At 43.4% G+C, this 12,444-nt stretch overlaps 1 protein-coding gene across 2 annotated transcripts in view; it reads right to left on the bottom strand.

Annotated features, from left to right (window-relative positions):
- Window positions 1–22: 22 nt before the first annotated feature.
- slc8a3 (solute carrier family 8 member 3) overlaps window positions 23–12,444 on the bottom strand; it is a 58,003-nt gene continuing 45,581 nt past the window's right edge. The window contains exons 3-8 of one of the 2 annotated variants that reach the window (XM_027005779.3): window positions 11,653–11,759; window positions 5,093–5,110; window positions 3,826–3,950; window positions 3,499–3,598; window positions 628–900; window positions 23–411 (exon numbers count right to left, since the gene is read on the bottom strand). In XM_027005779.3, coding sequence (XP_026861580.3) covers window positions 35–411; window positions 628–900; window positions 3,499–3,598; window positions 3,826–3,950; window positions 5,093–5,110; window positions 11,653–11,759 — 1,000 coding nt within the window. In that variant the 3' untranslated portion in view covers window positions 23–34. The remainder of the gene's footprint in view (window positions 412–627; window positions 901–3,498; window positions 3,599–3,825; window positions 3,951–5,092; window positions 5,111–11,652; window positions 11,760–12,444) is intronic. The other variant, XM_035531389.2, reaches the window with a different exon arrangement.

Raw genomic sequence — 12,444 nt, 5'->3', positions numbered from 1 at the left:
ACCCACCCACCCACCCCACCCCACCTCCCCCTTTTCAGAAGCCCTGTATATGACAATAGGCCTCCAGACTGGAGAAAAGGATGTAGAGGAACCAGAGGCTGAGGAAGAAGAGGCTGGTGAACACGCGCTGTCCGCGGGGTCCGCCCAGCTCACCGCCGATGTGGGGCCGCCGACGGTACAGCAGCATGCCGATGGCCAGGAAGGCAAAGATGGTAAAGAGGGTGACGGAGAAGGCCAGCGAGCCGGCGGGCACTTCAAACGCACGGCCCTGCACGTGCCAGTAGATGGCAGCGACGGACCACGCCACACCGATGCCCAGGAACACGTTGACAGCGTTGCTGCCGGTGACGTTGCCAATAGAGGCGTCCGCGTACATGTCCTGGACTGCCGCGACTTTGCTGGCAAAGGTGTCTGGGAGAAAGAGAGGGAGGGAGAGAGAGAGAGGGGGAGAGAACGAGAGAAATAAGATGAACGACTCAATATAATTTAAATTGGGAAAACCGGTGTTGCCAACACCTGTGCTCAGAACAGATTTTCTAGGTGCGTTATGTTGTTGATAGTAACTCAGACACACAGACACTCAGCCACATGCCAGGCTCCCGGGTTCGTGGCCCACGGCGTCCTCACCTGGGACCGAGGTGCCGAGGGCCACAAACACCACGGCGGTGACAGAGTCCTTCAGGCCGATGGTGCAGCCGAAGTGGCTGGCCAGGTCCCCGATGATGGCTGTGAGCAGGCCTATGATGATGATGCAGGTGGCGAAGCACGCCCAGCCGTTCCAGTAGTCGGTGGGGGGTACACAGGCGAACAGCACCTTCCAGAAGACGGTGAGGAAGTGCATGACATAATCGAAGCATGACGGGAGGCGTTCCTCTCCTGTGTCATCCTCGTCCTCATCTCCTGCACGGGAGTCGTGGAGAGAGAGACAGGCAGAGAGAGGGCAACAGGAGTGACATAGAGAGAGAGAGAGAGAGAGAGAGAGAGAGAGGGAGAGGGAGAGGTGGTGATGTTCACTCAATAGAGGGAGAAATAAAAAAACTAACAACAACAAAAAAGACCTAAAAGGAGTCAACTGTGGCTTTACGGTCGCTATGGTGACTGTGGAGGGATATATCGCCATGGTGATTTAGGGTGACAGACATTGCAGGCTACATCCATATTTTAGCACAGATTCATAAAAGTGGACCAGGAGCTGATAGCGTGAATATTAAAACACCACAGAGAGAGATAAAGCACCTTCCTGTTTACTTATATGTGTGTGTGTGTGTGTGAGAGAGAGAGAGAGAGAGAGGGAGAGAAAGAGAGAGAACATTTAGCCATGCAGAAGGTGCTTCTTAATGAGCCAAAGTATGAGCCAAGCTTTCTGAGAGAAGTGTCTTCTGAGAGAAGTGTCTTCTCAAGAACAGAAGTAAAATCCGTGTGTGTGTGTGTGTGTGTGTGTGTGTGTGTGTGTGTGTGTGTGTGTGTGGAGTAAACTAAAGGCTTGCAGCAACAATAATGATACTGGGAGATATGTATGAGCTTTTTGGAAGCTTTTATTTGAAAAACTAAATGAGTCTAAAGTTTGGTGTTGTATGACACTGAATGTTAAGTGTTACAAGAGTTTACATATTAGCATTAAAACATTTATTAGCCACAAATTCAAGGTAGTACAACATCACAGGTCTTCACGATGCCTCAGACATGAACTCAGCCATCCTATGGAAGGCATAGGCCATTTGTTTTGGTGAATCACAGTGGCATGGGCTGTGATATAGAAATGAGCCACAGACTCAAATAGGGACTCATGGCTTTACAATTCAGCTCTCCGGTGCTCATCTAACCGCAGTATGGGCTGTTCCTGACAGATAAGGGAAACCTACGTCGTGTTTGGAAACCAGTAACCTTAATCAGGTATTAAACCTCTAAATCAAATTAATCTGGCAAAAAATAATCTTTTAGTATCCACCGTCAACAAAGCTGCCATAATCAGTTAGGATGTTTGTGCTAACTGATGCCACATTGCCACTGAAGATGCTCTCCCTTTTCCTGGTCCCACCCTGCACCATTCAGTACTCTGTCCAAAACCCCTCCCTCCAAAGACATGCACTTAGCACTTAGTCTGCCCTTCTATGTGCTGTGCACACACTAATTAACTGACAGTCAAGGAAGACAAGAGAAGTTTCCTGATTTCTTATGCAGCCAGTCTGTGTTGGAACTTCCGTTTTCAGACCACAGATCACAGGGCTGTCACAAAGCCCTTTATTACTTTCACTTTGATGACAGGTTGCATTGTATTTTTAAGTTCATTAAATAAAACAACAAAACATTAAATAAAATCAGAGAATCTTCAATTTGTTTCTAAATTTAATGCTTAGCTTGCTAAAAGGTAGCTGGACTACCTGGGTAAATCAGGACTTTCTGCTGACAGACAAGTGGTGGAGGTCATTACAGATGCCACTAAATTCACTTTCAAGTAAAATAATCTGGAAATGAACATAATGGTATGGGACAAAGGTTGTATGTCTATTGGTTAATGCTAGTATGTTAGCGTTTTCAGTTTGAATGTTATTGTTTGTATGTTATTGTTTGTGGTGTCTGTATGTATTTACTGTTTGCATGTTAGTGTTTAGTGTTGATATATTGGTATTTGATGTTTGTATGTTCTTGTGTGTTGTCCATGTGGTATTTAGCCTTTGCGTATTAGTGTTTACTGTTTGTATATTAATCTCTATATAGCTTGTATGTTATTTAGTGTCTGTATATTGTTTAGTGTTTACATAATAGTGCTTATTGTTGGTATATTACTGTATATTATTATTGTTAGTATATTACTGTATATTATTATTGTTGGTATATTAGTATATCCATGTTTTTATATTGTTTTATGTGAGTGTTTGTGTGTGTGCAGTATTTTCATGTTATTTAGTTTAGTGTTTTTATATTAGTGTCCAATGTTTGTATGTTGGTGTTTAGTTTTTCCATATTATTTTGTTACATAAGTTAATGTTTAGTATTGATATATTAGTGTTTAGTGCTGGTGTTTTATTTAGTGTTTGCGTGTTAGTGCTGGTGTTTTATTTAGTGTTTGTGTGTTAGTGCTTAGTGCTGGTGTGTCATTTAGTGTTTGTGTGTTAGTGCTTAGTGCTGGTATGTCATTTAGTGTTTGTGTGTTAGTGCTTAGTGCTGGTATGTCATTTAGTGTTTGCTTGTTAGTGCTTAGTGCTGGTGTGTCATTTAGTGTTTGTGTGTTAGTGTTTAGTGCTGTTGTGTCATTTAGAGTTTGCTTGTTAGTGCTTAGTGCTGTTGTGTCATTTAGAGTTTGCTTGTTAGTGCTTAGTGCTGGTGTGTCATTTAGAGTTTGCTTGTTAGTGCTTAGTGCTGGTGTGTCATTTAGTGTTTGTGTGTTAGTGTTTAGTGCTGTTGTGTCATTTAGAGTTTGCTTGTTAGTGCTTAGTGCTGGTGTGTCATTTAGTTTGTTAGTGTTTAGTGCTGTTAATGTTTAGTGCGGCTGATTACCTGCACTGACAGTAATGGCCTCCATAAACTGCTCTCTCCAGGAGTTAGTGCCCACAACCAGAGCCAGGTTAGTCTTCTTTATCAACTTATCCACTGTATTCTACAGAACACACACACACACACACACACACACAAACAAAGACTTCACTAGGGAAAGAAATCAGTTGGTGTACAAGGCTTCTTTGATAATGTCAAGTCAGTTCTTTCTTGTGAAGAGACATAAGCATGCATGAAAGGTTGGATATGCTTCTTAGGGTATATACATGTGTGTTAGTTTGTGTGTGTGTGTGTGTGTGTGTGTGTGTGTGTGTGTGTATGTGTATGTACCTTGAACTCGTAGGACTCTTCGATGATGACCTCTAGTTTAGAGTGCACCCCCAGTATCGGCTTCCCCATCTCAGCTATCCTCCTTGCTTCCTCTTCCTCTGATGACAGTTTCCTCTCTGGAACCTCTGAAAGAAGCAGAGGTTAGAGGAGACTGAGAGAGAGAAAGTTTTTGACATCATGCACAGATTAGCCTTAAATACAACAGTACTTGCATACAAAAATTTGCAATGCAAAATATATGTTTATTTGCATGTTTCTATGAATTAGTAGCATGGCAAACACACAGTACAAGCATTCACATCTACATGCAGTGATAATATACTTTTCTACAGCAGTGAATTCAGTACTGCTGAACCACACCCATGCACACATGTACACAAATACACCCACACATACACACACACACACACACACACACACACACACACACACACACACACACACACACACACACATTCATTCACACACACACACACACACAAACATGATCGACGAGACTTTTGTCAGTTGCTTCGTTTCACTGCTGGATTCTGTTCTTTTCATGTCCCTCATCAAATATTAATATAGCTATTAAGTCTCCCTGCCTGCTCTCTCTCTCTCTCTCTCTCTCTCTCTCTCTCTCACTCACTCACACATACACACACACACACACACACACACACACACACAAACACACGGATTTTACTTCTGTTCTTGAGAAGACACTTCTCTCAGAAAGCTTGGCTCATACTTTGGCTCATTAAGAAGCACCTTCTGCATGGCTAAATGTTCTCTCTCTTTCTCTCCCTCTCTCTCTCTCTCGGATCAGTGCAATGCCTTTTTGATTAATTCATGCACACTTCAGGGTGGATCGCTCCCCCCAGCTGTGTGGAAAAGAGGGAAGAGGCTCTGAACCCCAGCCGAAGCAGGTCGGCAGCGAGCAGGCAGCCTGGGGCGCCCGTGTGCTCTCCCGCCTGAGTCCTCTTTGGCTCACATCCTTTCACTTCGTCTTCGTCATAGCTGACACGGTAGTTTGGTGCTATGGTGACTGTGTGGATTTGGTTTGTGTGATGTTAGAACCAGCAATCACACACTCGACTGCACGCATGCACACACAAGACGTGCACGCGCGCACACACACACACACACACACACACACACACACACGCACGGCAAAGCCTGTAGGTAAATTGTAAGATCTAATGCAAAATCTGTGTTTAGCAGGAGTATGAACATGTCCGAGCCAATAGCACACTGAGGGTGTCAGAGTTCTATCGGTTCTACTTACCATCAGCTAATAAAAGAACTGCAACAGAGACAGGAGAGAATGGGCATGGTGGGGCGCAACAAAATGGATGAAGAGTCAGTAATGTCAAAAAGAGGGAAGATATACTAATGCAGAGGGAAGGACTCCAGGCCCCAATGGACCACTCTGAGAACGGCATGCGAATTTGAATATAAGATGATTTGATGAAGCAAACGCCCAGGGTTTATTACCGCTGCATCCAGGAAATCCTACCTGCATGCCTTGTTCACATAGTCAGTAACCAGTGTGCTGATGGGATTTTACTTGGTAAAGGAACGAGTATCATGTATGGAGAAATCCAGCATTTAAAGGCTTACTCACTGATGATATCCCTTAATGGTTTTATAAGCAAACTGTAGATTAGCTTTAATACTAGGCTTAACAACATCCCCAAACATAATATTTAACCCCAACCTAATTCAGAATCCTAAACCAGACTCGGACTGAATACCCAGACCAAATCCATCAATTATAACAGGTAAATAGCAAAGAATTCCCTTTATTTACAAAAATCCCTTTACAATGCACTGCGAGCGCTATATAATATGTCTCTTGGGGAGTGTATGCATGTGTGTATATGTGTGTGGGTGTGTTTGTGTGTGTATGTTTGCGCGTGTGTATACGCGTGTGTGTTTCTGTCTCTATGACGTGCCAGTGCCCAGATGGTTGTAGGTTCCAGTCTCTCGGCTAGTAGGGGAACGGAAGGAGAGCAGAAACAGGCTGCCCAGTTCAAACTGGTTGCCCAGTTCGATATTAGTAGGTTGCCCAGTTTGAACTGCTTGCTCACACTCTGCTGCACAACCTGCCAGCTCCTCTCGCCCTTAAGAGACGTGTGTATGGCATCGTCTCTGAAGAGCAGGCACACTTAGCTAAGACAAATGTCCCATGCAGCACAGTGATTATTGCACTGCCTTCTTCAATCTAACAACAGGCAGAGGCCCACCCACGCCCCCCTTACATTTAAATGTTATAAAGGGAAATGAATTGCCAAGTCAAGATCTCTTGTTTTCACGCAACAGCACCCACTGGTGGTGGATGAAAGAATAGCTGCTCTAGGAGAGTAGCCTGATTTTCAGCATGTGGGCTTTCACATACACACAGGCGCTAACTCCCACAAATGAGGCAGATGATTCAACAGGAGAAATTATACTGATGATGTGAGCGTGTGCGTGTGTGTGTGTGTGTGTGTGAGTTAGTGAGAAAAAGAGAGGGAGAGAGAGAGAGAGAAGGGGGGGGATGCATTTCAAAGCACACCAGTAGTGAAGCCAGGTGTAGCAACATCACTAGAGTATCAGTGTTACAGTCAATCACACAATCACACATACAAACACACACAATCACACACACAAACACACATAATCACACATATACAAATACACAGAATCACACACATATGAACACGCAAACTCATAAACAAAACACACAATCTGAGCTGAATTTGCCCATGTGAGGTAATGAATGCAGCAAATCAGCATCTACAATGATGAGGGTTTTTGAAACTGCTGGCCCCCGCACACTACTTGCTCTCTGTTTGCTAATCAGCACTGCCATTTTTTATTGTACAAGAGGTAAAAAAGGTAAACAAACCTCTCAGGGAGTGTGTTTGTGTTGTGTGTGTATGTATATGTGTGTGTGAGAGAGAGAGAGCGCATGTGTGTACAGTGGTGTGAAAAAGCGTTTGCTCCCTTCCTGATGTTTGTCACACTTAAATGTTTCAGATCATCAAACAAATTTAAATATTAGACAAAGATAACACCATAAGAAAGAGACTGGGCAAAAATGGCCTGCATGGCAGAGTTCCAAGACAAAAACCACTGTTGAGCAAAAAGAACATAATGGCTCGTCACAGTTTTGCCAGAAAACATCTTGATCCCTAAGACATTTGGGAAAATACTCTGTGAACTGACGAGATAAAAGTGGAACTTTTTGGAAGGTGTATGTCCCATTACATCTGGTGTAAAAGTAGCACAGCATTTCAGAAAAAGAACATCATACCAAAAGTAAAATATGGTGGTGGTAGTGTGATAGTCTGGGGCTGTTTTGCTGCTTCAGGACCTGGAAGACTTGCTGTGGTAAATGGAACCACGAATTCTGGTGTCTACCAAAAAATCCTGAAGGAGAATGTCCGGCCATGTGTGGGGGGGATTTATGGATTTGTGTGTTTGTGCGGTTACTAACTTCCCAGTCATGACATTAGCTCTAAGCTTTATTGCCAATCATGGTCATCTCCGTTTCAGTTAACCAAATATAGGATATTTGCTAAAATGTAATTTTGTTCATAATTAATTTTAAAATGCTGTAATTCCCTACTATATCTATAGGGGGCCCTGTGGGACAGACAGAACCGATTAGAGTACAGCTCAGGCTTCAGTCCTCAAAACCCAATCATCATATTTTGTTCGCACTGAAAGGAGACATATATGAGACCTTTTCTGCACGGCCCTGTTAGCCACTGTAGTGAGACGCGTAAGGCAATAGGTTTGTCTTGTTTAAACGATTTAAAGGATTTTCTTGTTTAAATGGCTGCACCTAGAACTTCATTGCCGCCTCAAAACCCTCGAATATATGATTTTGAAAGTGAATATTCTGACATTTAATGATTTAATGGCATCAGTAACCATACTCCCATTTCTCCCCTTTGCTCATTTCCAGCCTCCTGGCACAGTATTTCTTCAATTACTTTAATCTCATAACCTTCTTTCTGTTATTTCTTGCTCTCATTTTCTTTCTTGGTTCCTCTCCTTCCACATCTTTCCACTTCAGAGGCTTCAGATTCAACAGTTTAATTTAAATCTATTACGCCATGGTGTTGGCAGACATATAGCACCATGGCAACAGTTACCGGACAACCACCCCCTGGCCTCCACGCCCACCTCATCTCCTACACACGACGTTGGGTAATAGGATCTCAGAATGGAGGCGTGTGTATGTGCGTGTGTGTGTGTTCGGATGTTAGCTTTCTTGCCATTGGCAGCTGTACTGTGTCCATCACAAACACAAAACAGCAGTAATACTGCATGTCTGGATGATGGCTATATGATGACTGCCTTATAATCCAACACAAAAACACACACACACACAGAGGAGACATTTTTAGTTTATGATTAAATGCTGATCTATGGGAGAAACAGACAGACCCTTACCATCTACAATAAATTCAGACTGTTGCATCCTACTTCACTCGCTGATAGCTAATAGCACTGACATGGACTTCTGATGAAAGAAAATTCTGTTTATGAATCTATGATTCAGCATAGCAGGCTTACTACTGAAAGACCAAAGGGGCTAAAACAACAGCCCAATGGAAAAGTTCATGGGAGGAAAAAGAAACTACTAGTGTATATAGTATATACTACTGTGACAAAATAAAAGCAAGTGGAGATGTAAATCTGTTATAAATTTTGTCAAACTCCTTTGGCTGGGAACCAAAACTCTTTTTGTTGTTCGGTGAGCGAAGTTTCAGCCGATTTCAATTCCTGACTGCTAAATCCGATCAACTCTACACCATGCCACGCCCCCTGCTCCTCCTCCTCAGTAAAAGTGGGTGTGGACTGTTGCCCCGCGCACTAAACGCCCCAGCCTCAGTTCTACCCAGGGTCCTCTACCATACGCCCTTGGCAACCGCATGGCTTTTTTTTGTTATTGTTCTGTTTGTCAGAACCAGCGTTGTGCTGGAGGGGTGAACACAGCATATGCAGTGGGATGCCCGAGTTAGTGGTGTGTTTAGCACTGCTATCACAGTGTTTGGTATCCAGGCTCCAGCCACCTCCAGATTTAATGGGGGGATGACGAGTTTAGGGTCATGGGCGGGGTTATCAGTGTCACGCTGATCTAATTCAGGAAGTCTCTTGACATATTAAAGTAATCCTCCCCCTTCCCACCTGCTACAGGTTCATGGCAGTAATTGTGTCATTAGTATTCAGACAGGAGACTGTGCACTTTCAGAGTAAGTCCAGGATGAACTCTTACTGCACACACACACACACACACACACATACACATACAGAAGGGGATTTGAGTGGATTTATATTCCTGGCAGGAAGCAAAAAAAAGGTGAAAAAAGAACAGATGAGAGAAAAAGCATGCGGCACCATTTATTTTGCTACTAATGACACCGGTTATGGAAGAAGGCAGATAACAAACACGTAAAGAGGAAAACGCACCGCACCACACACATCAGAACTTGGAGTTTGGCACAACCAATTCTGAGAAAGCCGCGGTCTTCCAGCGTCTCCCCTAGATGACGAAATCTCCGCCTTTTAAAACATCGGGAGCCGTTTGATTTTGTTCTCCTCTACAGCATTGCGCGCCTGCATTAGATCCATGCAGACGGCGCTAAGAGCATAAACAACCACAAAAGAATCTCGCTTGTATTTAATAAACAACAACAACAGCAGCAACACGAACCTCAAGTCTAACACCGTTCTCATCCTTTTTTGTTGCTGTGTTCTTCGGGAGGGTCTTTAAGCCTCAGTGCTGATAACATGCCCACACCATTCAGGAAGCTGCCTGCCAAGAGGACACTGCTGATGTTGATCTACCTCCCTAATTTACATTATAGTTCAGCCTTCTTTTGGCTGGTAAAACACTGTACCATTACTGATGGTATGGGTTCATATATACCCTTGTGGTGCCTTAATTAAGGTTTGTGATCTAAGCATGAGAGTTTTGCTGTGTTGCACCAAAGGCCTGATGGATACATCCTTTAATAGACTATGGATATGGATATGGTTCCACATTGCCATCACCCCACTCCATTCTGCCGGTTATTTCATCATAGGTTTGCAACTTGTTGTGTTCTTATTATAATCTATGATGTGTTTGTTTGCTTATCTGCTTTGGTGATCGGCAATGGTAATGAGCTATGGTGGTTAGCTATAGCAATTGGCTATGGTAATGAGCTATGCTGATGAGCTATGGTAATGAGCTATTCAAATGGGTTATGAAGATGAGATATGGCGATTGACTATGGTGACGCTATGGTGATTGGTTATCATAATGAGCTATGGTCATGAGTTATGGTGATGGGTGATGTTTATTGGTTATGGTGATGGGTAATGATAATGTGCTATGGTAATGAGCTATTATCACTGGCTAACATAGTGAGGTTATGGTGATGGGCAACAGTAATGGGTCTGTGGTGTTGGACTATGGTAAGGAACTATGGTAATGGGCTATGGTGAAAAGCTATGGTAATGGGGTATAGTGATTGGCTATGATAAGGCGCTATAATGATGGGATATTATAAATGTCTATAGTGATGGGCTATGGTAAAGAGTTATTTGGAAGGGCTATGATATACCCCCACACACACAGTAAGTAGTTTCATTAACATGTAAATGGAAATTCCACTTAACTTGTCAGTGGTGCTGATGATGACCTCACCACGATGATTTAGCAAAGGGTACTGGAAACAATAAGTGTGTGTATCTGTGTATGTGAGTGTGAGCAAAGGGAGATCCGAATGCTACTAAAGTACTTTTCCAGTCAGTCATGACTGAACAGAATTTTTAGAGAATTCTTACAGTTTCAGTTTGTCTGTGCACTTTAGAGTCTTTAGAGACATACAGTTTTGAATTTACTACATATATAACACCTGTAATGAGTGGTCAACTAGTCCAGACAGAGACAGTAATCTGACCCAGAGTGCACACACTGATCTGCCGAGCCACGGATTTAAAGTTCTGTTCATTTAACCTGATCGTGTTAATGCTGCTAATTTGAATGAAAGTCAGATTCCCAGAATGCAAGGTGGTTTACATGGGTTCATTGGTTTTTGGTTAAACTGAGGATGTGTTCAGTGGGCATGGCGTCTGAATGGTGGGCATGTCCACTGCTCAATGGGCGTGTCCTCTGCTCTGAGGGCATGTCCTCTGCTCATTGGGCATGTCCACTGCTCAGCAGGCGTGTCCTCTGCTCTGAGGGCATGTTCACTGCTCAGTAGGCATGACATCTGATCTGAGAGCATGTTCTCTGCTCATTGGGCGTTTCCTCTGATCGGAGGGCACGTTCTCCACTCAATGGGTGTGTCCTCTGCTCAATGGGTGGGTCTCATCATTCAAATAAAAGTTTGGCAAATGGACACAGTGCACATGTCCTTAAATCAGTGTTCCCTACAGAGCAGACAGTGCAATTCAGCTGGATTACAAAATGTCATCCAAGCACTTTATTTACTGCACACTATATTCTCAGCTTCATCACTTCATTACTCTGCTCCTTTGCTACTTCCAGTCAAGTTAAACTGCAAATAAAAAGTATATAAACCTGAGCTACAAATCCCCCCCCCCCCCAGGTATGAGAAATTTGAAATCTGAGGGGTGAGTAAGTGACTAATGAAACAGTCCCTGGAGTGTCTAATATATGATAAGCTTCAGTATGACATAGACCCACAAAACCACAAGCAGCACCAAATCTGCCACCTGTGCACTGATCATCTGTGTGTGTGTGTGTGTGTGTGTGTCCGTGTGTGCATGTGTGTGTGTGTGTGTGTGTGTGTGTGTGTGTGTGTGTGTGTGTGTGTGTAAGTAAAAACATCTTTCTACCTTTCTGTAAGCTCATGTCCACCATTCGAGGCTCTGCCAGCTCCAGGAAGAAGTTTTTATTTTTCTCATACTCTTCATCATCAATGATCCTCACCTGGAAAGTTTTACTGAGAGAGAGAGGGAGAGAGAGAGAGAATAAGGGGGGAGAGAGAGACAGAGAGAGAGAGAGTGAGTAAGGGGAGAAAGAGAGACAGAGAGAGGGAGAGAGAGACAGAGAGAGAGACAGAGAGAGAGAGAGAGAGAGAGAGAGAGAGAGAGAGGGAGAGAGAGAGAGAGAGAGAGACAGAGAGAGAGAGAGAGAGACAGAGAGAGAGACAGAGGGAAAGGGGAATTAAAGTTAGTAAAGCAAGTGTAAGAAATGACAGCATGAACGCACCCCTAATGTAAGTTCTGATTAATCCTGATCTAACTGAAAATCATAAAACAGAGCTCCGCCCCTTTGGTATAACTTCACACTTTGACCCAGGAAGTAAACACCATCAATGGCAGAACAGAGCAGTGGGCATCTAAGAACCATTCTGGACTAAGTTCACAGAATGTTCACTATGAAATACCTGAGAAGGAAATGAGAAGTCAAGAGACGTGGGGGACACAGATCAGGACAGCATACAAGATGGCACTGCTGTTCCACTACAAGACGTTCTACAAGTCTTCTTTACTTTTTAATGAACACCTTCAAATAAAGTCTTACAGAAATCATCCACATGTATTTGTTACTAATAGCCAGCCACCTGTTCATTTTTTCTCTTTTTCAGACAACTTTCACCGTTACCATGTAGGAAACATCTCCTC

This window comes from Electrophorus electricus, chromosome 12 (genome assembly GCF_041902795.1).
Source record: "Electrophorus electricus isolate QZ-2024a chromosome 12, ASM4190279v1, whole genome shotgun sequence".
NCBI lineage: Eukaryota > Metazoa > Chordata > Actinopteri > Gymnotiformes > Gymnotidae > Electrophorus > Electrophorus electricus.
The sequence above is the reverse complement of the archived record's forward strand: the minus strand, read 5'-3'. Positions and strand labels throughout refer to the sequence as shown.